Source organism: Maylandia zebra, linkage group LG4 (genome assembly GCF_041146795.1).
Source record: "Maylandia zebra isolate NMK-2024a linkage group LG4, Mzebra_GT3a, whole genome shotgun sequence".
NCBI lineage: Eukaryota > Metazoa > Chordata > Actinopteri > Cichliformes > Cichlidae > Maylandia > Maylandia zebra.
The window spans coordinates 12,246,702-12,274,264 of NC_135170.1; the positions used below are offsets into that span (position 1 = coordinate 12,246,702).

At 39.4% G+C, this 27,563-nt stretch overlaps 2 protein-coding genes across 2 annotated transcripts; one reads left to right on the top strand and one right to left on the bottom strand.

Moving 5' to 3' along the window:
• Positions 1-485: 485 nt before the first annotated feature.
• On the top strand, positions 486-5,508 carry LOC101475055 (uncharacterized). The gene is made up of 3 exons (XM_004576044.4): positions 486-738; positions 1,063-1,245; positions 4,678-5,508. Exons 1-3 carry the CDS (start codon positions 636-638, stop codon positions 4,998-5,000), a joined length of 609 nt encoding a protein of 202 aa, XP_004576101.1. The 5' UTR covers positions 486-635; the 3' UTR covers positions 5,001-5,508.
• On the bottom strand, positions 5,462-25,793 carry gucy2ca (guanylate cyclase 2Ca). The gene is made up of 27 exons (XM_014407336.4): positions 25,166-25,793; positions 23,956-24,068; positions 22,415-22,482; positions 22,113-22,331; positions 21,898-22,016; positions 21,580-21,679; positions 21,364-21,469; positions 21,141-21,285; positions 19,200-19,285; positions 18,986-19,103; positions 18,797-18,878; positions 18,453-18,546; positions 17,921-17,983; positions 17,762-17,833; positions 17,570-17,674; positions 16,956-17,042; positions 16,571-16,703; positions 14,408-14,545; positions 14,122-14,210; positions 13,848-13,939; positions 13,477-13,635; positions 9,079-9,271; positions 8,734-8,908; positions 7,499-7,597; positions 7,276-7,370; positions 7,083-7,159; positions 5,462-6,216 (listed from the first exon to the last, which is right to left on the bottom strand). Exons 1-27 carry the CDS (start codon positions 25,386-25,388, stop codon positions 6,015-6,017), a joined length of 3,252 nt encoding a protein of 1,083 aa, XP_014262822.2. The 5' UTR covers positions 25,389-25,793; the 3' UTR covers positions 5,462-6,014.
• Positions 25,794-27,563: the final 1,770 nt, after the last annotated feature.

A 27,563-nucleotide genomic window follows, 5' to 3' on the forward strand; every position in this document is an offset into this window, starting at 1 on the left:
GTGCTGAAATTTACCCGGTGATGCGCTTTGAGCATTTTAGCGGTTTGTTTTGTTCTTTTCTTGTTTTTTTTCTTATAGTGCATTATTTCTTACATGTCACTGCATCTCAGTATAAAACAGAGGTCTTATTCAGTGATATGTGTCTTTGCTCAAGGCTTGAGGACCAGCAGCATATAAGGTCAAATATCTGCATAATTCTTGGCCCCTCTGTGCAAAGGGTTCTGAAATCTGACCCCATGCACTGTGCATTCATTGCAAACAATATTTCCAGTGGTTGGGGGGGAAAAAGACTGATAAAGCCGTCATGTTGAGATGTCTCCAGTGAAGAGTCTGTTTAATATAAACCTGCAAGCTTGAAAGTCAGGAACTCTTTGTTTTTGAAATAGAAATGTGGTCTCTCTCTCTCTGTCACGCTGTCCCCAGGAGACACATGTAGTGATTCACTCTTTCCTATTAAACGGAGGAACTGAAACGTCTGTTGGGCCTTCTGCATTCATTTCACAAATCCTCCCGTCATAGCCCTCCTCTGTGGCTCGCTGCTCTGTGTTTTTGTGTGTTTGTGTGTGTGCAACAAACACAGCATTAGACAAAGGCAACAGTCCACTTTACTTTTCGTTACTCACGTAGCACCAGGAATGGATAAGAAGTCTTGTCCTGAGGGAAAAAAGTTTGACAACTTAGTCCACACGTGTGTGCCCAGCAAGTCACTAATGAGATCTCACCCTGATCCACCAAAAGGTGAGTTTCACTGAATTCTAATCATTTTTTTCTGCCTCTTGGGCACAAGTTTGTTCTCTCAGTGTTCTGCCTCTGTCTTGGAGTATGTCTCAGTTGTGGATTCAGCATGTCTTTACAACTTTATCATGTAGACTTTTATTTTACCTGACTACCTAGTACATCAACGTTATCATCTTCTTTTTTCTTGTACAGCCGCTTATAAAATGAGTGAGCGAGTCAGACTTGAGTTCATCCTTTTTCTTTCTGAAACTTTTCTTACATGTCAGAATGCAAACTGTTTAACTGTTGAGGTAGTCAGCATGTGGCTGTCCTCCCCCCTCACAGAGCCGCCCCTGACTGTCGTGAACCAGCTCAAAGCCATAAACACCACTGTCAAGCCCACCTCGATGGTGGTGCTGAGTCCGACTCTGTGGATTTCTGTGGTCGTGGTCGTGGTGGGGTCCATCTTGGCTTTGACTCTTTGGTTTATCATATACAAGCGACAGACCAGACGCAGCAGCACCTCCGGTAAGGACAACAAGCTTTTGATGGTTTGTGTCACTTAGAGTGTTACGGTTTATAAGTTTGCCTAACAAGTGAAAGATCCCTGGTTCGATCACAGGAGGAGACACAAATCCCTTTGGGGTAGTGTCAGGAAGGGCATTCGCTGTAAAAATCTACCAAAATCATACACGCAGACCTCCCCGCTGTGACCACCGCTTGTGAAAAAGGAGGAAGCTGAAAGCGGCTTTTATAGTTGTTTAAATTCCGCTCATTAGACTAAATAGCAAAATATACATCAGATGCTTTTAATACATCTAGTGATCTAGAGAAGTTATAAGAGGTCTTTTCCTAAGATACATATTTTACAAGACAACATGGTTTTTGAAGCTGTGGAGAGAAGTCGGTTTACTTAAAAAGAGGAGATCTGACACGCAGAGCTGACAGTCGGGTGGAGGAAACAGGGCTGCAGAAGGGCAGGTGATGAACTGTGACGTTCAGCACAGTAGAAACTCCACAGTTTCTGTTCTCTTCTTCTCACTTGTCCCAAGGGTCAGTCCCGCTCCCTTACCATCTATTCTGGTTTCAGCACACATCCGCTGGTTGGGCAAGAAAACGTAGGCACCCCCCGCACAACATTGAAAACACATAAACAGACTCTTCCGTGCCAGAGGTTGTACAGGGCTGTGAAAAAGTATTTGGCCCCTTCCTTATTTTTTGTGTGTTTTTGCTTGGTTATATTTATATGTTTCAGGTCAACTAACAAATTTTAACATTATTAAATACAAAATGATGTTTTGAAATGATTATTTCCCTTCTTAAGGGGAAAAAGTTATCCAAACCATATGTGAAAAAAGTAATTGTTTGCTCAAAAAATTAAATAGAACCGGTATGACAAAGTGAAGTAGGCTGAAAGATCTCAAACCAGCACAGCATGCCACCATCTAAAAAAACTCTGAGAGACAAAGTCATTGATATCTATTTGATTACACATTCTATTAAATTTTATTTATCCAGCGCCAAATCACAACAAAAGTGGCCTCAAGGCGCTTTATATTGTAAAGTAGACCCTACAATAATAGACGGAGAGAAAACCCCAACAATCATATGACCCCCTATGAGCAAGCACTTTGGTGACAGTAGGAAGGAAAAACTCCCGTTTAACAGGAAGAAACCTCCAGCAGAACCAGACTCAGGGAGGGGCGACAATCTGCCATGACCAATTGGGGAGAGAGAAGGAAGACAGAATAAAAGACATGCTGTGGAAGAGAGCCACGGATTAATAACAAGTATGATTCAATGCAGAGAGGTCTATCAACACAACAAAGCAATTTTGAAAACTTTGGAACTCCACTGAACCACGGTGAGAGCCATTATCCACAAATAGAGAAAACGTGGAGCAGTGGTGAACTTTCCCAGGATTGGCTGGCCCACCAAAATTACTCCAAGAGCGCATCCATCACTCATCCAGGAGGTCACAAAATAACCCAGAACAGCATCTAAAGAACTGCAGGCCTCACTTTCCTTAGTTAGGGGAAGTTCATGGTTCAACAATAAGAAAGATACTGGGCAAAAAATGGCATCCATGGAAGAGTTCCAAGATGAAAACCACTGCTGACCAAAAAGAACAAAAGGACTCGTCTCATATTTGCCAAAAAACCTCTGGGAAAATATTCTGTGGACTGATGAGACAAAAAATTATTATTTTTTTTAAGATTTGTGTCCTGTTATGTCTGGCATTAACGAACACAGGAGTTCATAAAGACAACATCATAACAACAGTTAATTATGGTGTTGGTAGTGTGACAGTCTGGGGCTGTTGCTGCTTCAGGACATGGATAACTTGCTGTAATCAATGGAACCATAGAATCTGCTGTCTAGCAGTAAATCCTGAAGGACAATGTCCGACCATCAGCTCATGGCCTGAAGCTCAAGTGCACTTGGGTTATGCAGCAGGACAATGATCTGAAACACACCAGCAAGTCCCCTCTGAATGACTCCAGAAATCTAAAATAAATGTTTTAGAGTGGCCTAGTCAAAGTCTGAGCTTAAATCCAATTGAGATCTTTTGGCATTCATGCCTGAAAACCCTCCAGTGTGTCTGAATTAAAACAAGTCTGCAAAGAAGAGTGGGCCAAAATTCCTCCACAGTGATGGGGAAGACTCATTGGCAGTTATCACAAACGCTTCATTGCAGTTGTTGCTGCCAAAGGTGGCACAGCCTGTTATTAGGTTTCTGGGAAATGACTTTTTCATACAGGGCCATGCATGTTTGGATAGATTTTTTCCCTTGATAAATGAATCCATTATAATAACAGCATTTTGTATTTACTCAGGTTTTCTTCGTCAAATACTAAAATGCGTTTGATAATCCCAAATACGCAGCTGTGACAAACATGCAAAAAAACTAAGAAATCAGAAAGGGGTGCAATTACTTTCTCACAGCACTGCATAGCCCGAGGCTGAACATTTGAATGCTACAGATTTACTTTGTGAAAACACAAAACCTGTGAAACTAAAACTGACAGTCTGACAGCCAACAGCAGCTGCTTTTAAAGGCCTCTGTGTCTGATGATGGCCTGAATCAGACACACGAGTTTTTGTGTTTCGTAAATACACCAACATGACTGTGGCCATTTTTTTCAATCTCCTGGAATGCAGCTCTTATTCAGCCTTAACTAACTTTAAAAAAAGAGGAAAAACAAAGAAAGGGCTGAGGAGAAGCTCAAGTCACTTGGGCATCCTTTGCGTCAGTGAATAATCTGTCGACTCACACCTCTTACCACAGGAAATATGGAATGTAAAAACATTACTGCTTAGCTGCGTTTTGTTGCAGTGCAGTAGTTCAAACATTTTAGTTGCACGCCTACATTTTTCCCAATCTTTACTTTGATAACAGCTCGTGCTGAGCTTTTTTTTTTTTAAAGTCACAGTAAAGTTTTCTCTAAGAGATGAAAAATTTGGAATTTAGCAAATAGGATGTAAATTAAAAATCATATATGCAAATTAATATTTAATTTAAATTGTCAGGAGGTTCACTGAACAATCAACTAAAAAAAATAGAATTTTGTGGCAATTTTTTTAATGGTACAGCCTTTAAAGGGGCAATATATTCATCCCAGGCCCGCAGTTCTGCCTGTGAGAAGTCCCGCCCACTTTCTGTGCAAACCTTCTGTTTTTGAGGGGCAACCAGTCAGAAGTCCTCTTTTTCATACAGAGGATTTATATACTCATCAATCTCATGACCTCGTTAACTGTTTTGATAGACATTCGTTTAATTATTTTAAAGCATGTTATGAACCTTTAATTTAAAGAAAAACACGATTACCTTTAATATATAAAAAGCACCTTATTGATCAATTGAGGAAATAAGGGGGGGGGGGGTATAATGTTGTGAATGGCTGAGGAGTCTTTCAGCGTGAACGTTCAGTGACAGTTTTTCTGTTGTTTGTGTCACAGAGGATGGCATGCCAAGACAGGAACTTCTTCAGAAAGCGCAGCCACCTGCCAAACTGCACCCTCTGCCCTCAGAAAGAAACGGTCAAGCTGAGATATTTCAGAGAGCGGCAGAGGCCCCATCACCCTGCTCTCATGTGCACTCTGGGAGCCAAACAGGCTCAGAGTGGGAGAATGGCTTCACAGCTTGCAGGGACCTCATGATGCGTGGTGGAGCAGAGGTGGGCGGAGACTCGCCTGCATGCAGCACAATGGCGGAGCACAGAATCCCACTTCCTGCCACAGAGCTGGGTGGCACTGCTTTAGTTACAACTAAAACCATGTAAGGCTGCGGGTGTGTGGTCGTACTCTTTAAGCAGGCTGTGGGGAAACACATTTGTTTGCTCACTAACATTGTGGCCACACCTCTCCCTTTTGTGGGCAAAAAGCAAGTTCATTAAACCTTAGAGTGAAGACTTGGCTTCAGGTTGGGGTACAGCTTTCATGAGTACTGAGAGGGGTCTCCATGAAATGTGAGGTCGAAGTAATATTCTCTAAAGAGATGAAAACACACCTGTGTTCTTAAAAACGTATATCCACTGCATTTATACTGCACGTTGTACTCAGTATACTGAGATTTCTGTGTTTCTACCATGTTCTTATGGGTTTTTTAAAAATAAGATTACGATTTTCTACAGCTGTTTTTATTCCTCTGCACTGCTTGTGTGAAAAAAATAGTGTACCAGGTGACTGTATAGTTTGTTGTTTTTGCCGTTGTACAGGAAAAGTACAGGAACTGCTTTAAATCTTGTGTCGTATTTCAAACATGTTTTAATAAAACAAACTAAAAATCAACACAAATATTTCTGATGCTGTGAAAACGGAAAGGTAGCATCATTACAGTGCAAAATAGTCTTGATGAGTACTGTTTGGATAGAGTTCCACTGTCTTTGAAGCAGAAAAATATTTACACGATAAATATATATTTTCTTTATCACGTGTTGCTCAATCAGTGAGCTTCCTGCAGGCAACATTGAGACATAAACAGAAGGATGGCTCAAAGTAAAGAAGAGTGCACTGGGTATCCTCGTCCACGTTATCTGGATCGCTTATGGAGAAACATTTGTATATAAATATGCCGCTCTTTGTGCCACAACAGTAACTACTTAACATCTTTAAAGGATCAGCAAGGCGAGTTGATCTCAAGGCGTTAGGCTGTTGGGGATGAAGAGACGTGCTGCTGCGGCGTTGTCTCTCCAACCGATGAATGAACAAAGCTGTCCAAAGAAACCCAGCAGTCCTGAATCTAACTTGACAAACTTGTACAAAGTCTACGTCTTGTGCTGAAAGCTCTTCTATGATCACAGGTAGGTGCTCGGGTTCTCAGTGACAGCTAGGTGGAAGTACTCTGGCAGGCTGTCGCTCTGCGCGCTGCTGTTGGTCTCCCTCCGGCGGATTTTGGTGGACAGGGTCTTCCTCTTTTTGAAGCTGTCCCCTCCACGCTTCTCCAGACTTAACACGATCATCTCTGCCAGATCCTTCTGAAGCGACTGGAAGTTCTCCCTGAGACAGTAAAATTGTTTTAGATTATTGTGTAATGATGTAAAACTAAAATTAGGTATCACGCAGATTCTGAAAAAAAATGTGGAACGGTAAAATATAAATTGAAAACCAAATGCTAGCCTACAATATATTTTATCTAATATTCAATCTGTCTAAAAGAAAACTACATTACAAGGGGGGAACTGCTCTTTATGAACTCAGTGTGCATAACATCGGACAAGCTTTGAACCATCCCTTAGATCCATAGGTTTTTTGGATTGTGCCACAATTATGTAATTTTGTCAGATCAAATATTTTAAATGTGACTGAAGTGCAGACTTGCAGCTTTAAAACAAGGGGTTTAACAAAAACTATTGTATTACAAAGGCTCAAAAGTCATTGGACAGCTGACTGACAAGCTAGCTATTTCACTACCTACAAGCAGACGAATGATGAAAAATGTTTTCAACAATTTGGAGCCTTCTTTGTGATATTTTTTCTTTCATAATATGAAAAATACTTTCAGTGAGTGCCAGGTCTGAACTTCAGGCTGACCAGTTTGACTCTTTTACTGTAACATGTCCACAGGGTAGTCTGGTATTGTCTCGCTAAAACAAGCAAGGCTGGAAAAGCAGTTATCTGAGTGGCAGCATGTATTACGCCAACATCCGCATAATTCATCCTCATGTAGTAACTTTTTAAAAAATTTACAGTTAATTAGTCTATCAATTAACAAATGAAGCACTTTAAAGTAGGTGGTAATCTAATAATATAAAGAACATACATTATTTATTAAATCATAATACTGTTTACGTATTGTGTTCAGGGTATACCAGAGTTCTTCAACAGTTTGTGTAAAAATTCTTTATTGATAGGACTTTACTCACGCGCTCGGTGGCGTCGGCAGGTTGTAACTTCCCCCGGTCACGCCTGTTAACCAGTATGTCATCATTTTTCCTTTACCCTGTGGGTGAAGTGCAGACAAACACAAACACTCACACACACTCGTGACCTCAGTTTGTGTGGTATGGCATTTAAAGTAAATAAGTAAGTTAAAAAGCCCAACACCACCCAGCTCACCTTCAGATACGTCTCTCCTCGTTTTTCATACTCAAACTTGCAGTCCGTCCTCTGCAGGATGTTGATGGTAGACTGGCTGACATGAATTCTCAGAGCTGGAAAGATGATGTGAAAAGCAGCCATCGGACTCTGTGCTTGCATCTGCCCTCCCTTTGTGCCAATTCAAGCTAAGCGCCTAAGCTGCCAGTGTTGTGAGTGTGTAAAATGTGTGTGGTTGTCTTACGCAGGCCTGTGGACTCCATCCGTGAAGCCGTGTTAACCGTATCTCCAAAGAGACAGTAGCGAGGCATCTTCTTCCCCACCACTCCTGCTGCACATGGTCCTGGACACAATTACATAACAAGATTCAATTTATGCTTCCTTTAAAAAAAATGTATTTAGTTTTTTATTAGCATATAATTAACATTAACCTACACGTATATTATTTGGCCACTAGATGTCAGCAGCTCCATGACAGACAAAGGAAAACCGAGTTTGAGGGCTACACACAGAGAGGTCTAAACTTAATGGTTTATAGAATTTTTAGGAGAACATAAACAAACATGAAATTATGCTGGACTTCTGGGATGTGCAAACTGATATTTCCACTAATGCACCCCCATACATCAGAGATAGACAATTATGAACTGAGTGCTTGCTGCTGAACAGCTGGACGATACCTATACCTCTTTAATCTGGAGGATGTGGCACATCCATGTTTGCAAAAAAAAAGAAAAAAAAAGAAAGAATGTTTGGATTCATCTGACTACAAAATACTTTTTCACTTTGTCTCAGTCCATTTTAAATGAGTTTTGGCTTAGCATAGACAGAAGTGTTCCTGCATCATGTTGACGTTTGGCTTCCTTTTTACATGATAGAGTTTGTATTTGTAGATGGCACGGTCGGCTGTGCTCACAGACAATATTTTTGGAAGTGTTGCTGAGCCCATGCAGTGACAGAATCATGTCTGTGTTTAGTGCAGCGCTGCCTGAGAGTCCGAAGATCACAAGTATCTTTGTATTGATTTTCAGTCTTGGCCCTTGCACGGCGAGATTACTGCAGATATCTCAATCTGTGATCATATTATCTAGTGTAGAGATGATCAGTTTGTCGAAGTCTTCACAATTTCACTTTGAGGACCATTATTATAAAATTGTTCCATAATTTTGAGACATAAAATCTTTGCAGATCTGTGAACCTCTGCCAGTCTTTACTGGTAAGAAATTCTATATTTTCTCCTCTTTTTTCCAGCTTTTTGTTGCTGCTGTTAACAAGCAGTTGCCAGGAGTTTTCATAAAATGTTACATTTATTCAATTTAAACATTTGATGTATTTTTTATTCTCTGTTGTGAACATCATTTGTGGCTTTATGAAGTTTGTAGATCATTGAACTCTGTCTTTATTTAGATTTTACACAGCATCCCAACTTTTGCAAAATTCGGATGAGACCATAGTAAAATCATTGTGAATCTCTGGTACCTGAATGTACACCAATACGGATCCATAGAGGAATCCCAGGCAGGTGCTCCAGCTCAAACGTCCCCACAAATGATAGGATGTCCAGGGCCATGTGGGCAATGTCCAATGCATGCCTGTTGCCGTTACGTTTGGGCAAACCGGATGCAACCATGTAAGCATCTCCTATTGTTTCAACCTACGAGACAATGGAAATGTAACTTATCTATAAAATCTTTGTCTTTATTCAAAAAGAAAATATTTATGTCTAACCCTAAGCACTTTCTTAGAAATGATAGATTAATGCTTAAAGAAATTGTGACCTCCTTGATAGTAGAGGCCTGGATTTCTGTTATCCTGCTAAGCTACCTTGTAGACATCATGGTGATCAAGAATGCTGTCAAAGTTCTTGTAGATTTCGTTGAGCATATCGACCACCTCCATGGGGGTGCTGTAGTAGCAGAGGGTGGTGAATCCCACAATATCACTGAAATAGATGGTGACCTCCTCAAACAGCTCTGGCTCCACACTCCCCGTTTCCTTCAGGGAACGCACCACTGGGCTATGGAGACGCAGAGAGAGTGGAAAATGTGATTACTGTCAGATATATTAATGTTACATGACTACAACATGTAAACATCCAAATACAGCATGATGGGGGTTTTCAGCCTCTACACACAGTAAATGCTGGAGTGTAAATTCTGCGCTCAGTCATGTTACACCCCGGCCTAGGCAACCGGGGTGCAACGTAGAAAAACAAAAATAAGGAAAGTAAAACCACGAAGGCCCTCCACCAAAATCCCAAAACGAAGGTGTCTCAAACGAAAATATTAACAAACCCATTCACAACTATTTACAACAGACTATTTATTTACAACAAACACACCAAACTATTTACAACACGGGGGAGATCGCGACCATGACATACTGAAACACAAGGCTTAAATACATAGAAGGAGCAATCAGGGAATGGACCACAGGAGGGAGAAACAGCTGGGGCAAATTAGACCTGACGAGACAAGGAAACATAAACTGAACACACTAAGATAACACAGACTTTCAAAGTAAAGCAGGAAACACATGACAGTCACGCAAAAACAAAACACTGACAACACCGAAACGTAACATTCATGACCAGAGATGGGTAATCTGATTACTTAAACAAGCACCGAGTGCGCAATGACGTAATGGGAAATTGACAGAGAAACTCGCGGATTCTTCCACTGACCGCTGCGGCACACCTGCACCAGGGCAAACCACCCCACTCCTGCTTTACAGGTGAAAATAGAGCAACAGGACCGCTAGTCTTTGATTTTATTTATTTTCAGCTGTGTTTTACTTGCATCTATTTGAAAGACTGAGTGTAAACACAAAAAATATTTTATTTTATGTGCTGGAATGTGCAGAAAATAGGTTTAAATGTTAAACAAATTTCTTCCAGTCAGAGAATGTTGCATATAATTTAATTTTTGCTTGATGCATAAAGTTAAAAGATTAAAACTAATAAAACAAGTTTTAAAAAGAGACTTTTCCATTTGATTACATTTTGTATGATGGATTATGTAGAAAAAGTAGAATTGGGCTGAAAGATCTATCGCTTTATCACCTATTCAGGTTGTAAATCGTGTTTTTAAAAAGTAACTAAGTAATTAATTACTTTTGAAAATAAGTAATCAGTAAAGTCACGGGATTACTTTTTTGGGGAAGTAATCAGTAATTAGTTACTGATTACTTTTTTCAAGTAACTTGACCAACACTGGTCATGACTATGCAGTTATAAGGCTGCATAGTCAGATAGAATGCCCAGAAGAGACGGCGGTCATTACTTCAACAGTAAATACACAAGTGTACAATCAAATTCATGATTAGATTTGTGATGGCAAAGTCACTTTGAGGATGATAATCCATCTTGTTACAGCGCAACGAATGCTAAATCTTTTCTTGCTGAAAGGCAATCAAAGGAAAAGGTCTGTATCTCTATCCAAATAAAAATTAATGAACAACAAAAAATGGACAACAACAAGCCTCCTCCCTACAAAGCTGACCTAGCAACTTATTTCTGACCTCAAAAAGTTGGAAGCAGTTTGATGGACAATATGATTTTTCAATAGTAAACCCCAGGCCTGATATAATTCTGACCATTATAAAAGCTGGATGCTGTGCAACAAAGTATTAAGTGTTTTTAATACTTCTTAATATTTTTTCTTCTACAAAAACAAATAAAAGAATGAAGTGTGGTGATTCTATAGATTTTGCCAGGTATTGTATTACAAAATACTCCAATTACCAATCACTGATTATGATTGAAAATTTGTTATAATTATATTATGTTTATATGTTATGATACATGTGTTATATTTGATAACATTATTAATATCAGTATTCATAAACAGTGTAAATCTGCATAACCTATGTCCCTAAACAGGTGGATATTTAGAGGGGTTTGTTTTTTTAAACAAAACCACTGCCTGCTGCTGCTAAACCTGCTTATTTTTACTAGAGATGGCACGATACCACTTTTTTATGTCCGATACTGATACCGATATCACAAATTTGGATATCTGCCGATACCGATATGAATCCGATATAGTGTTTTTTAATCAACAAAACTGTTTTTTTTTAATATCTTGCTGCATTTTGTATAAGTTCATACTCAAGTTTAAAACAACAACTACACTAAAGCTATTCTGTTATACCTATATGCAAAAAAATAAATTTCATAGTTCAGCAATACTGATCAATCTAATAAACTTAAACCTACACCATCCTCCCTATTCTGGTATTTTAAAGAGTACTTAGCGTAAATATTAAGCAACCTAACTAATAGGGTTCCAACTCCCAGCAACAACAAAAATAAATAAATAAAAAATAGGGAACCACCCCTCACCCGCCACCTCATGATGCTTAATCAACGTAATCAACCTTAATTTGATGCAGTGTGAAAAAAAAATGCACAGAAATCAATTATTTTTCAAGAAATATTAAATAGATTCAACATCTTTCTTCAACAAAATTGCAGACTGCACAGATGGTACCTTCCCAAAGGAAAAAGTACTATAGCTTACTAGGGTATATATATTAGACTTAATAGTCACTATATACAGTAATTGACTTCTATTCATTTTACATCAGATTAAAACTTTGGGTGTCAGATAATTATTTATTAAAAGCTAGACATTTTAAATGAGAATAAGAAAGAAAAGTATGTCTTTGTGCCCCCTTTTCCCTGTTAATGCCCTATCGGCCTCCCTGGCTAAACTTTGCTAGATCCGCCCCTGCACAGTTACCAGCGTCAGCTACGTAGAAAAAGATCCTCGAGTAGAAAGTAATAATAAATAAATTCTAACAACAGCTGATCAAGCTTAAACGTGCTGCTGTTGTTCAGCCGCTGGTTTCCTCTTTCTGGTGCAAAGTGGGCCAAAAACAAACCAGAGAGACGGACTCGCGACAGAAAAGCCGATCAGCTGATCGTTAAGCAGTTTCATGATTGAAGTAGCAGCAAGAAGAGGCAGTCGCTCCATATATCGTTTGGTAAGCTTAACGCAGGAATGCTTTACAAACATTCAGAGATGGACTTACACACTTGCTTTACTTCTCTCGGGGATAACTTTGTCGGCGATGAAATGCCGGGTTGCTAGCGAAGCTCCACATGCTATCCAGACCACCGACAGGTCCCGCATGCCACAGCCGCTCTATCACGTGATGCATACTGCTCCGACGTGCTAACGTTCTGAGGTGAGTTACGGCGTGTTGCAAGTTTTGAGTTGCTTTCGTGATATTTAATGGATCGGATTACATTTTTTATTTTTCTCAGATATCCGATCCAGTAATTTAGGTCAGTATCGGACCGATACCGATACGTACGGAGCCCCCCAGGGGACATGGGAGAAAAAAAAATTAGGGAGGAAAAAAAAAAATTAGGGAGAAAAAAAAAATTAGGGAGAAAAAAAAAATTAAGACGGACTTTTGCGAGATCTCGCAAAAGTATTGCGAGCGCTCGCAAAAGTATTGCGAGATCTCGCAAAAGTATTGCGAGATCTCGCAAAACTCCAACAATGGCGGCAGCTACTTAGTTGTAATATTACTCTTTCTGGGTCACAAAATACACTTTTAAGATATTTTGAGGCGTGAATGTAGTTGTGTAAACGTCAGATACCTGCTCGGTTTACAAGACATCACATATTTGCAAAAGAGCTCCGACGTTTTTGGAGATCTGACACCCACTAGCTCGAAGCTAACGGGAGGTCGAGACCTACTACAGCCGGGAGGAACACCGCTTTCCCGGCACATCGTGCCTCGACCTCCCGGTCGGCTTCGAGCTGGCGGCCACTAGCTCGAAGCTAACGGGAAGTCGAGACCTACTACAGCCGGGAGGAACACCGCTTTCCCGGCACATCGTGCCTCGACCTCCCGGTCGGCTTCGAGCTGGCGGCCTCCGAAGAATGCGGCTAAAACTTTTGCGAGATCTCGCAATACTTTTGCGAGCGCTCGCAAAAGTCCGTCTTAATTTTTTTTTTCCTCCCTAATTTTTTTTTTTCCTCCCTAATTTTTTTTTTTTTCCTCCCTAATTTTTTTTTTCTCCCATGTCCCCTGGGGGGCTCCGTAGATACGTAATATCGGATCGGTGCATCTCTAATTTTTACATATGTGGTGTGCAACACTATAATCAGCACAACATATACAGAAACACTGTAATGAGGAGGAGAATGCAGACTTGAAAGTTCCTGGTGTCAGATGCCTCTGAGTCAGCTGAGTGTAAAAACCCACCCAGGAAGAAGCATAAAGTTGAGGCGATCCGCTCTGTCCCTCTCAGCTTTGTACAAAGCCGTTCTCTCCTCCACGAGCTTCTCCAAAGTCCTGGAGTACATCTGCAGACGACGGATCAGGTTGTCCATGTACGTCTCTGTGGCTTGGTTATGGAGGTTACTGCATCAGATCAAAAATGTTTTATATCACCATATCAGCTGTTACTGCTACTTACTGCTCTTCATTTAAGAGAATATGACAGAAAGACGTATTTTGAGGAAAACCTCCTCACTTGGGTCTTTGAGGTGAGGTGTTTGGCAGTTAGTTCGGAATGTGTCAAGTTATAAAAATGAATCGAAGCCACACCGAAGAAACACACAATGGGAATCTACCTGAAAATATTTCCAAGCGTTAACTCGATTCTTTTAAAATCTGGCCTCAGTTCTGGGTCTTCCTCCCAGCAATTCTTTATCAGTGTGTACAGCTGTATAGACACAGAGATACACACAAAACACGCATAAAAAACACAAAGAAAAAAAGAAGAGGAAAGTGTTTTTTATATACTTCATTTAGTTGAATGGATCCATATAACTTTATAAACTCTATAAGAATCAGGGTGTGTTGCTGTAACAGCTCCTTTGCGTTTGAAAGGCTTTTTTTTTTTACCTCAATCTCTCTGTCTGACACACCCTCAAAGTTCAGGTCAGGTCTGAAGACATTGTGCCCGATAGGATGCTGCAATCTGTAGATCTTCTCTGTGGGTTTGCACAGCGGTCAGTTAAACAAGATAAGTATGGGACACACGTTACTCTGTGACCTCTGTGTTTCACAGTGTGCCGAATTTTGCATCTTGTATGTGTAAAATGGTCTTTAAATCAACAAAAACCGACTGACAAAGACAGAAATACATTTTTTCAGTTCTGCTGTTTATGGCTGTATAATGGTGGCCTACCTCTAACATCAGTGCAGTACTCTGTGTAGAAAGGGGCTTGTCTCATAACAATCTCATGGGCAATGATGGCATAGCTGTAGACATCGCCTTTTGGAGACACCCCAAATTTACGAAGATGCTCCGGGGCGGTCCACAAATCTGATTGGACAGAAAACCAGCAACATCAGTTTATCATCAGTTACTTTCACCAATCAGAATCACACCTTTCAATGTCAGACACATTTTTCAAATATATTAATTCTATGTTTAAATCTGCAGCTACCCTAACCCTGAACATAAGTTCAGCATTTACAAAGTCAGCCCCCTTCATCTGACTTCCCCTTGTAGCCAGTGCTCATCTTAGCCTGGCTTATTAGAATGTTCGTCAGACATATCTTCCTCCGCTGTCTTGCAGTACTTTGAACAAAAAATAAGAAGACTTATCTGAAATTACACGTAACCCAGTGAGCTGCTGCTGGAGCAAAGAAAAAGGTTAGCTAGTCTTTGACAGCCAAGCCACAGGCGGTGCAATATTTCCTCAGCCTGACAGAAACAGATAGTGACTCTCTATTGGAGATCCTTACTGTGTGTCTCTATGGGAGCTTTGTACAGGGATCTCCAGCTGCCCCTGAAGCCTATTACAGGTACAGTAGACAAAGCAACACCTCTGACTATTCATAGTTGATGTGTTTGAAAAGATAATAATAGTGATCCTTCAGCAATGATGGAAAGTCAGGCAAAGAGATTAACTGTTTACCTGCAGAATGAGTCCTGATTACATCTAACAGGCCAAACAATCCTGACTTTATCCAGCAGCCTCTACAGAAGTTACTGAGACCTCACCCCAGTTTCCTGAGCCAGCCTGGCTGCATTTTCTGCTTCCCTGCAGACCCGCCACTGCTGTTACAAGGTCCTGGGTCACGGAGTAGAAGCTCCTCGGCAGTGTTACTGTTACAACCCTTACAAATGAGAGCAATCTCTTTTGTTTTTTAAAACAATTGTCCAAGTGTGGAGAATCCACTGGTGAAAAAAAGTCTATGTCTGGCTGGTCAAGGAGAACTTTAAAATAGCATCTATGCTACTCTGTGAAGTAACATGGACGCCATTTAAAACCAAGGTGATTGCTGTTTATGATAGAGATGCTGCTGCTATGTGTCGCAGCCAAATAGCAAAATTCTGCTATGTGGCTCCGAAAGTCGATCAGACTCTGCCCCCTCCAAAACAGGATGGAGTCTTACCCAAAGAAATTTTGCATTATTTTTTTTTGTGTCTACAGCTACTGTAGAGGTTCTACAGCAATACAATAGTGTCACGTTGTTCTTCAGTTAAAAATTCTGTGTTCTGATTTCATTAGTAGCCTATTTAACTCCTGAGAGTACTTTAAAATAACTCTCTGAATTAAAAGCTGTTTTTTTTTCCTAGTTTATACCTTTTATAATTGTTGTGTGTTTTGTGCCAGTTTGCTGCCAGAAAACTAATTTGTTTTTCCTTCCCAGTCTTTTTTCCTCACACTGACTTCAGAAGTCAGAGAAAAACTAACAAGAAAAGCTTGTCATGATTTAGTCATGCATTGCAGTCGCCGTAAGGTAATGTCGGAGGCCAAACCAGTCATATCGTTGCTTTAGTTAAGCTAATGTTTATATTTGATTAACATAAATCCTGGACAGTTTATGAGGGGAGGATTATTATTCAAGGAAGTCAGAATACCAGGAGCAAACCCATGCAATCAGAGGGAGAAGAGGCAAACCCTGCACAGAATGGCCACAGCCAACGGGGAGGTTGGCTGATGCTGTGATGTGACGGTGCTAACCACCACATCACTGTGCTCACCTGACCACAGACATGTCATCCCAAGCTCAACCAACAGGTAAAGCAAGAGCAAGGCAACAATGACCATTAGAGAGCCGTCAGTCTAACCCATGCTGGCAACCCTCATTAGAGAAGGATGATACAACCCAAGCATATAAAACACAATTAACCCAGTTAAACTCTCTAAGTCAAGAAATGACATGATTAAATTAAAATCAAGAAATACACTCCAAAAGCTTCAAACACTCAAAACTCTCACACAAACACTCAGAACAGAGCAGGATTCTAACTCAGCAGGAGCTTTTAGGAGAAAACGATGATCTCAGAGCTTAGATCAATACTCAGCCACACTGATAACATTTTTTTAAAGCTTACCTTTTCCTGTATTTAGCATGGTGTTGCAGCCAAAGTCAGTGATCTTGACCACCATACGGTTGTCGACAACACAGTTGGAGGACTTGAGGCGGCCGTGGACTGCAATATTGCTTGAGTGGAGATATGACATGCCCTATCGAATATATACAGCAGAGCAGTGGTTATTATTTGCTATTTCAACAATTTTTTATCATGTGTTCTGGTTGTTTTTCCTCTTAAGAAAATCCTGAAATTATATGTTGTTGAAACAAAATATGTGCTGGAGGTGCTTTAAATGTGGTATTTAAAAACAAACCAGTTACCCAAAAGAAAACAGGCAAAATAAAAATAAAAGAAAGCATTTAATAAATCACATACTCAGAAAGGCAACTTAAAGAAACAATACCTTTGCTATGTCATACATGACTGATATTTTAAACTCCATATCCATGAATGTTTCATCTGGGTAAGAGATCCTGTCACTGAGGATGTACTGGGGGGAAAAACATGAGCAAATTCAGGTTTTAGCATTTTTGGAAACTGAAACAAGTCTGTGTGTGAGAGAGTCTGAATCATATGCATTCATACACACTGTAAGTGTTCTTTAAACACTGAGTGTCCATAACTTATCAACAAGTGAACATCAAAGTCACTGTGAACTATGTGAGCACTGAAAAGTCAAATCAGCATAGAGTCAAAAATTGTGTTTTTCTGCATGCAGTGTGACAAAAAGCAGACACAAAGCTCAAATCATCTCAAATTAGTTCTTTGAACTTTGTAATCAAACGGCCTCCACATCACCAAATCTCAATCCAGTCGAGCACCGTTGGGAACAGCAGGTGTAACTAATGAAGTGGCTGGTGAGTGCATTTCTGTGCTCATGGGTGTTTGTTTTTTTTATTGTTATACAGATTAGAAAACAATCTAAACGATAAAATAAACTGATTTACAAACAGAAATCCCAGCAGCAGGACCTGATATGAAGGTAGAAACAGTGTGTGAACGTTGCTCTGCTCTTACCCTGAGGGAGCCCCTCTGACACAGCTCAAACACACCGTACACACCATATTCAAACTTCACTGTGCCATAAAATTTGGTCAGATTGTAGTAGTCAATGCGCAGCAGCTGGAACATGAAGACAGTGGCAGGGAGAGTTAATTATTTTTTATGTACTTTTATTAACCTCTAAGATAAAACGCAGAGTTATCTTACAGTGTTGAGCTCAATCCTCTGGTCCTCGGTGAAGTCTCCCTCTGTGGTTTTCAGCTCTTTCATGATTACAGGCTGGAGAACACAGAGAAAAGGACCGACATGATCATTTCCCTTTGAATCTTTTTAAAATCAGATATCAATTTTTTGGATTGCTGATACCTTCTTGTCGTAGCGGCCTCGCTGCCTGAAGTATATACTGTCCTTCCTCTTATCTTCATCAATCTGTTTCATAAACACACACATACATTCTTATCTTGAACTGCCATAGATCTGAAAGCTTTTTACATACATTTTAGGACAGGTTTTATTTTCAATAAGATAGCTGCAGATGTATGGCCCTGTTCTAACACAAGAATCACTGAGCAAACAGGTCCAAAACAGAGCAGGCATCCATGACTTAACATTCACCTTCCTTCTAGGTGTATCATGTTCAACATGGGCTGCAAAGCAGCTTGCAGAGGCATTAAGATCATCTGTTATCACCTGGGATTGTGTGACTCTTGGACATCAGTTTCACTTTTTATTGAACTTTAACAATTTAGCACATACTCTGACATTTTCATGTAGTCATATCTTATTTATCTTGTTTAATGCGTATCAAAAAAAAAGCCTTACTGTGTCATAGAGCTGCATTTTTTCAGCAGTCAGGGAATAAAATCTGGAGTTAAAGTTTGCTGATGAGAGCATTTACCTTCAGAGACACTTCCTTCTCATCCAGAGGGCCAATCAGGTGAGGTTCGATGTGAGACCATTTCTTCTGTAGACAGCGTTCTTTCCTGTTCTGCCTGTCAGTAAAAAAATATTTTTAAAAAGCATGCAGTAAATGATCGTATATGTTTACTGCATAATAAGATGTTGTTGCGCCAGGTTGAAAAACACAAGGCAGTATTTGCCACAGAGCTGTTACCCTGTCCTCCTTTACCTAAATAAGGCAAATACTGCCTCATTTTTTCAGCTCAGCTCTAGTGATGCACTTGTGCTAAAATGTGACATGCAGCTCTTCTACCACAACTGGGAAATGAATCTGCAGTTTACCTGTAGAAGATAAGAGCGACTCCCGTCACCACCACAACGCTGAGACTCAGAACAATCACAATGATTTCCTGCATGTCAAACTCTGAAAGCAGACATGCATGAATAGAGTAGAAGATTCAGAGCTTTGCCTTGAATAAAGCATTAAATCATTCTGTAAATTATTCTGCAAAAAGTTCATGTGTGTTTTACCATCCGGCATCTTTGGCTCGTCAGGAGGCAGCTTGTTTCCTGCCCACGGCAGAGTGGGGTTTTGGGTGTAATTGATGGTTTTATTTAGTGATGTATCAAACAATAGCAGAGTTTTATACTACAGAGGAAGAGAGAGAGGAAAAATGTAAGGAAAAAAAACAGCTATTCACTTTTAATGCAGCAGTGTTAACTGATTAATAAACAAAGGTTTCACCTTGGCAGTGTTAGCTGATGTGTAAATGATTGAGAAGTTAACATCTCTGTCCCCATATTCATCAAGCACATAGTGTCCTCCCATACCTGCTTGCACACACAATCATATAAACAAGACAATAAAACATTTTTGCATTATGCTTTTCCAAAAAGTTTCATTTAAAAAAAATGCTTTGACTCAATGTTACCTAAAAATTTGACATGAAAAACTGCAAATAATTATTTCATTATCAATAAATTCTGTTTATATCCTTTATTAACTGTTAGGTAATTGCAGCTATACAACATGAGAAATCTGCATTTCTGAAAGTCAAAGTTGATCTTTTGAAGCTTTGTTTTTTCTTTTTTACACAATAACTACAAAACATAGAGATTCTATATACTCCAATCAAAATTATTGCCAGCTGAACGGATTAACAGATAAATCACACACAAATTACAAAAAGCACTACTCGAAAAATTAAAGTAATGATTAGGGTGGCAAGAACTGCTGCTCCTGGAGTGGCCACTGGAGGTTGTCTCCTAAAGTGACTCAATCCTTATAGACTCCCATGTTTAAAAGCCCAAAAACTACTCATCCATTTGTATTTTGTTAAAACGTAAAGTTCAGGATGTGGCTGCTTTGACTGCTGACGACGGTAACACTTTCATAAGTGGAAACTTGATTTATTGTATACATGCATAAAATAATACACGTGAAACTTAAATTGTTCTATGAATGTTCAAAGAGGGATTCTTCCTGGCCCTACCTTTCACAATAAAACATGTGACTGCTGTAAATAAAATTGATTGGTAGAGGCAGGATACACATAACTCATAACGCATAGAGACAGACAACCATTCACACCTATGGGCAGTTTAGAGTTACCAATTAACCTAACCCCTCACATGACTACATGTCTTTGGACTGTGGGCGGAAGCCGGAGTGCCCGTAGAGAACCCACGCAAACAGAAAGACCCCGCCCTGATGGTTGAAATGAACTCAGGACCTTCTTGCTGTGAGGGAACAGTGCTCACCACCGTGCCACTGTCCTGCCCTGATAGATTCCTAACGTTATATATAACAAACAACAGTTATCTGAATTAAACAATTGAAAAGCTGTTTATTTGTGACTGCAGTAATGACAGAAAGCATGTGTATTTTCATACAAGCGTAGAACAAATCAAACCTCCATGTAGAAATCAAGAGGTGACAATCACTTCTGGCTACAAAAAAAGAAGCCATTTTCCAAAACCCCTGACATGCAGGCTTCATAAAACTGAGCCCAGAAGCAGGTGACCTTATGGTGACTCATCCATCTTTTATATACAGTCTGTGGCATCCCATTATTGCTGTAGTCGGTACAGAAAAATAAATCACAATGGAATCGTTTTCATACCTGTACCTTTTAACCATAAAGAAAAATCCAGAAGACCGACTGACCCTTTTACTTGGGTACAAGTAAGAGGGCAGGATAAGAGTTAGCCAGAAAACAATAAAAGTTACCATAAAACAAAAGATCAAGGGCTGTAAATGCTCACTTTGATCTCATACTCTGTATCTTGGAGGACAATCTCCACATTACAGTGAGCTGAACTGCAGTAAATATTAACTTGAAGAAAAAACAAGCAATGAAAATCTCTTTATCCTTTCAAAGTCATCTGAAGTCATCTTCAGGTATGATTGGTTTTGTTGTATGATAGCATCCAAAACCTCAACACAGAGCAGCAGAATTTAAAAAAGAGACGGCGGTTGTGTTTTAATGTGAAAGCCATCTTTGTTCCTCAGCTGCAGTCAAACGTTGATCTAAGCAACATCAATCTTGTGGGCATAAAATAAAAGAATGTTTAACTCATCCTTCTTATTTCAGCTACTTGAATAGGCATGGTGTCCTCCCGGATACTGCTTATCACAGTCCTCCGGCATTCTGCCTCCAGCTGTGTTATCTCTGGTCATACGCACCATAAAATGAGATGTTTCCAAATGGGTTGTCACCCAGAGAGCCATTGTCGGTCCCGTTGTATTTTTGCATGCTGAGCATCCTCTCTCTGAGTGCTTTACCAAACAGCAGAGTCCCATCATGATATCCAGCCACATAATCATTTATCTGCACGAAAGAATGGACGATAAAAGACCGAGCAGTTACTTCATGTGGTCTTCTTTCTAAACTTGAGGTGCGACTCACCGTTTCATTGAATGAAGAGCCAGAGGTGTAGTTTCTCTGCGGCAGAGTGACCACTAAGACACTTTCCATACCCGCAGAAGATGTGGTGTTTAAATAATAATCAGGGCTGAATGAAGGAAAATAGTTTCTTAGTATTAAGATTTCTTGATTCCCACTTAATAAAAACATTGTGGTAGCAGTGCATATGTGAAACAATAAATTCATGTCCAGGCTTACTTGTACACATCTATGAGAATAAACAGGAAGTCTTTGGGAATCTGGCCCACCAGCTCCTTTACTGAAATCATCTCATCAGTGTTCCCACATAAGATTAAAACTGAAAGAAATAAATCAGTTTTACAGTAAGCAAGAAGGAAAATTCTTCAGCTGTCTTTGTGCACTTCTTCAGTCAGACTACTGGTTGTTCAGCTCTTTCAGTCTTGACTACTGCTTAAATAATCAACTTACAATGAAATCCCCAGAGGACCAAGGCATTTTCTGCTTTATTAAAAAAACTATAAATTCTCAAAAACAGACAAAAATATATATATTCACTGTTGCTGTGTCTTTTCGGAGACTGGAACAATTTTTTCAGGCCCTCCTCTCCATGAATTGGCTCTGTGTTTGTGCCCAGCATAAACTTGTTAGTTTGTGCCGTCAGTGCGTTGATATACCTGTGGCAAAGCAATGAAACAAATCAAAAAGCTGGTTTATGCTGGAGTACAAATGAAACAACAGATCTTATCCATAATCACTTGAGTTTGGCTCACCAGAAGCAGTCCTCAGATGCATTGTTGGTTTTCTTATAGACGTAGAATCGGCTCCACGGCTCCTTGAATGGCAGAGTTTCATTCATAAAGTGAAGGAAAAAGTCACAGATCTTTCGTGCTGGAGGCAGAATTCGGGTTAGTTTAGGCTTGTAGTCACAAGAGAGGCCAAAACTTCCAGCAGAGATGATGGGAATGGTTAAACGCAGACCAATGTTTTCACTGGAGAAAAACAAACGGGCAAAAATTAAAAACTCATGAATTAAAAAATCTCCTGAAAGTAAAAGAAAAAGATCCATACTTACTCTACTAACTGATAGGTGGCATATGTGCAGGAAGGCCCCAGCATGACACATCCAACTTCACCATTAGCCTGAAGAAAGTTACAACTGCATTAAGGAAAATGAACTTCAGAGCAGTTACTTCACAGTCTAGTACTTGCATTTAGTCTTTTTGCTTCAATTCCTCCTAGCTCTGTAATTTTGCAATATTTCCCCAAATCCATTTCATTAGTCCCCAGTAAAATTGGACAAATCTGTTGCTCTTGACTGTGCTGGAGGAAGCAGTATCAGCTGTTTGGCCTAATGTCAGCTGCACTGACTGAGTTCACTATGTGGCATGCTTTGTCTACATTGCACTGTGCTTCTATTTAGCCTGGTGTTTGTGGTGATACTTGTATCTTGACATTCCACTAATTTATAAGTATAACTTCTATATCACCAAACCCTCTGGTAAACTTCCTCTTTAGCTCAGCTGCCTCTGTGACCGATGCACACAGTTACCTTCCAATCTAAACCAAACAAAGCTCATAGTTTAATCTCTTGCAAGTGATGGCAGTATCATCTTCACATAATCAACGAGTCTGTGGCATCAAGCACAAGTCATCAAGTCATCCTGCCCCCAACACCACTCAGAAAAATATTTCAGTATTTCTCTGATCTCTTTCACTTCTGCCCCCTTCCTCTCAAATCTCTGCTCGTCTGACACTGGACACTTGTCAGATAATATCTCCAAGCTGCAGACCTTATATACTGACTGTTGTTTACCTGAGGTCTATACTGTATGACTTTTTGGTACATAAAATGGGCAAAAGTATTGGGTCATTCTGTCTGCCTTTACAATCACTGATGAAAGAGTGGGTTGTTCTAAAGAGCTCGCTGAATTCAGACGTGCCACTGTAATAGGATGCCATCATTGCAAGAAGTCAGTTCATAAATTTCTTCCCTCCTAGATCCTCTATGATCAGATGTAAGTGTTTTTATTGCAAAGTGGAAGCATTTAGGGAGCAAAAGAGTTCCCAATCCCTTCTGGCATTAACATCAGCATAAAAACTGTCCACCGGGAGCTTCATGGCACCTTCTCTAGATGTAACATGTAGATGTCCCATTACTTTTGTTCATATATGAGGAAAGGTTATTTTACAAATCAAATATAAATATTACTATTATTATTATTTGAATTATGACGAATAACAGTGGTGACATTTATGGAAAAAGTCTACAGAGAGCTGAGGTCATCACTGATTTCTTTGTTTTCTACTGATGATGTTTTAGAAATAATATTTTCATGCATCCCCAAGAAATGAAAATGTCCATTCACGATGTTAAGTTCATGTTTACAACTAGAACTGTCCTGCTGTGTGTAATGATGCCAGTTACAAGCCAATTTAAGCATAACAACCTCAAACCATCAGTAGTTGCAGAACTGCAAAAACCCCTCAGACCTATTTACAAGATCTAAAACAAAGGCTTTAAAAAAACTCAGGGGCTTTAGGAACAAGAAAATCACATCAGAAAGTGTTATGTCTGATTGTGCCCACTATGTTTAAGCAAGTAACCACACTTACGTTTAGTTTCTTGAGTATTGTCAACCCCTCGCACGTGCTGCTCCCGCAGCCCTGCCGCTTGTACAAGTTGGTGTTGAACCCATTGAAGTTAGCAGTCAAAGTGAAGTCTAAACCTTGAGTCATGGAAAACAAATTGATAAGAGTTATGAATGTCGGAAAACAATGAGATTAGATTAGTCTGACACTGGCAAAAATAGGTCTAATGGTTGAATTTGCATCAGAAGCAGGAAGAACAGTAACATTTTTTTTTAAAGGGTCCCTTAATAACAGATACAGCAGATATGTTTAAATAACATATCTAAACATAACATATTTAAATCTCTAAATTAGTTTCATTTGTATCATATCTGTCAATATGTTTTTCCCCTACAGAATAAAATGCTAAAAATTACTTAAAATAGCATCATAACAAATGCTTTTTGTCCACCAGAGCAGCTCTGGCTCCGCTGTTAACAGCACAGCCAAGGTTGTGTGTGACGGAGTACAGGATCAGAGTCGAATGGTGTTACGGGTAGCTATTAAACATTCCTGAGAACCGTGAGTCATCTTTTGTCCTTCTGTTGGCATTGACTGCAGAAATCTTGCATCAGTCCTTTTAGTAATAAAACGAGCAACCTTGAACTATTTAACAACAGCGAAAGTGACATATGATTTGGTACATAAACCACAAGTTAATGATGTATTTAACTTTTTCGTGGTAAACACGCACAAGCAGTAAAACACTGGTCAAACATCAGTGAGACAGATTCCTGGAAGAATGATTCAAATACACAGAACACTTTTAAAAGCTACTTTAATGGTTTCCTTGCGGGACCCGACTATTTTAGCCTCGCCTTGTACACACAGTAAAAGGACCTAGAAAGAGGTATCTTTTATATCTATCTGCAGGCAGCTTGAGAAAAATGTATTTATATGTTATATCTTTTTAACCTATGATAAATACAATTTCATGTGAAAATAAGATAATAGTCATACATAAATGTCATACTTTTAGACTAGGCAAACAAAAACCAAGCAGTCCAGTTTTTTAATTTTTAATTTTTAAGCTAAGTGTGAAAGTTGACAGTAAAGTATGTTTTGTGTAGGTTAATGCATTCGCAGAGAGACTTTTAAGATACTGCTGTATATATTGATACCCTTCTTGTTGTTCTTCGAGCCTGATGTGTTTTGTTTTGTGTGTTTTTTCTGTTGGGTATCTATCTGTCCATACCATACTTATCGTTCTCCTGCTTGTCAGCTAGAATAGCTTGTTCCACGGCCGCCTTCACAAGTGGCATGCTCCATTCATAAGTGTTGTCCTCCAGCAGTACAATATTCATGTAGTAAGAACGGTTTGAATTCAAACAGTCATCAATCATGTCACTGGCGACCATGGCGAGCGTAAGTACGCCCAGGTAAAGTAAACTGGACATCCTGATCACTGAGACTTTCATTTTTGCCTCTGAATTTTTGGCTCTAGTATAGATGGCAAAAATAGAGACCTCTGCTCAGGTAAACAGGATGCTGGAAGCACGACATATCTTCCCCACTGATGACAAAAGTTCAAAAACAGAAGTCAGCACATCTCTGCAGTAACCAAAAAGAAGTCGCTCTCCTGATCCGATGCCAAGAATCCAGGTAAGAGAAGTTTTGTGTAAGATCCGGCCCCCAAAACTTTCAGTAAATTCAGAATATCGAGATTGAAGACCAAAAAGAAAAGAAATAACAGCTGTTATGTTCCTCTTGGTAAAGACCGAGTTCTTTAATCGTCCACCTTAGTACAGGCTGGTCTCCTTTTGTTAATGAACAACTGCAGTGAGGCAGAGGGAGGGCAGGGCAGGAAAAACTCACACACTCTACCTGGAATGACACCTTACTTTAAAAAGTGACCAGGATTATAATTTACCCTGTTTATAAACACCAAGTTTAGACCTGCCTCCCTATTACCATCTAAAAAAAAAGTTTATTTCCTTGTTTTTAGCGATGATCCCATCAAGTGTGAGAACAAATGTCAGATTTTTAACAACAGCACATTAAATCTGGCTCCTGGAAACAGAACACAACAGTACACAGTGGCACCACTTAAACACCTGTTTTGCCTTTTTTCTAACCGCTTTGTTTCCTGCACTGTAGACGTCTTTACGCAGAGGCGGGGGAGAAGCTTTAATGCTGAGGGGGTCAAAGCTCACAGGAGGCCATAAAAGCGAAGGCTTGTGTGGAGCTGATAAATATTGCCGACCATAAAAGCCAGGTCGATTAAGCCTGTAAAATAAAACCTGTGCCACTGCATTTTCCGAAGAAAAAAACATTTAAATCCTCAGAGGTGCTGTTCAATGTTTTAAGTAATTTTTGAAATCCTCAGCTAAGTACCTTCTAACTAAGATAATCTGTATTTAAAACACTATTAGTGTATAGCTTATAAATCGTGTAATTACGACCCAATTAAGACAGTATTAATTATTATCACAAGCATCACATAAAAACCTATTTATCACATCAGGATAAAGTTCAAGAGCAAAGTCATAATAACCTGATAAATGCACGGATTTGGTATTTTCTGCTTCCAACTAACTAAAACTTTCTCCACCACAGAGTTCAAAAACCATTAAATATGAATTCACTTCAGCCAGTTATCTGACTTTTTGATTAAACACCGAAATCTTTGACTTTCAGTGAAATGTATTATTGAATAGAATATGTGTTGTCATGATTATCTTTTCATCACAGCTTTGCCATTTTGAGCAAACTGACACATAAAGTTAAGCTAAAGTTATGACTATAGACTCTTAATGGTGCCTATTTCACATGGATTTGTCCAATTTGACTGGATTGATTAAAATTACTTAAGTACAGATTCATGATTCAGATCATCTGTCTTAAGTGAATATTTGAGAAACTGCTTATCTGCTGGGATTTTTGGATACAACCTTTCCGAGGTTTATAAAGAATGGCCTAAAAAAAGAGGAACTATTCATTGATCATGGGCAGTGAGTTACTAACATGGACCAAAATCTGTGAGGATTGTTTCCAGTACGTCATTGAACTTGTGCCATGAAACATTAAGGCAGTTCTGAAGGCAAAAGTGGATTCAACTACTTCAAAAGAGTACCTATCATGCGAGTGCATAAATTCATAAAGGAAAAGTAAATGTCCAGTGTGAGAGCATTTTGTGATGATATGAACATTTCTTAAAAGCAGAAATGAAACCATTTTTAAAAGAAAACAAGTTAAATCAAAGTTTAAGCAAGAAAGTTACCATTTCCTATAAAAAAAATTAAACTGATTAACTGATTACTAATTTTCAATTACTGGGTTTATTGAATAATACACTAATTACTGCGGCTCCAGAAGCTGGGCGGAAAAAGGAGAGTAAATGTAAAAGTTACATTTCAGCTTAAGTAGAAATCACTACAGCAAACATTTGTTTCAAAAGGAAAGTTGGGACATCAGCTCAACGTCCCTTTCATGTGGTTGCAGTCCAGAGTAATGTGAAACAGCCAGCGTCTTTCCTCTACAGAAAAAAACTGATTAGATGTCACTGTTTTAAGTAGTTATAGGCCAATTTCCAAAGAGAGAAAGTTGTTGCTCATCAGCTCTGTCAGATTATTGAAGGAATTTTTACGTCTTTG

Bases quoted from the DNA above. Each gene is read 5' to 3' on its own strand.
- gucy2ca (XM_014407336.4), bottom strand. From the start codon at position 25,388: ATGAAAGTCTCAGTGATCAGGATGTCCAGTTTACTTTACCTGGGCGTA. The intron at 18,547-18,796 runs GTAAACTGCAGA...TTTTACTGACAG, and splicing joins GTCGCTCTTATCTTCTACAG to GCAGAACAGGAAAGAACGCT. The intron at 7,371-7,498 runs GTAAGACAACCA...TCATCTTTCCAG, and splicing joins GATGGAGTCCACAGGCCTGC to CTCTGAGAATTCATGTCAGC.
- LOC101475055 (XM_004576044.4), top strand. From the start codon at position 636: ATGGATAAGAAGTCTTGTCCTGAGGGAAAAAAGTTTGACAACTTAGTC. The intron at 739-1,062 runs GTGAGTTTCACT...CCCCCCTCACAG, and splicing joins TCACCCTGATCCACCAAAAG to AGCCGCCCCTGACTGTCGTG. The intron at 1,246-4,677 runs GTAAGGACAACA...TTTGTGTCACAG, and splicing joins CAGACGCAGCAGCACCTCCG to AGGATGGCATGCCAAGACAG.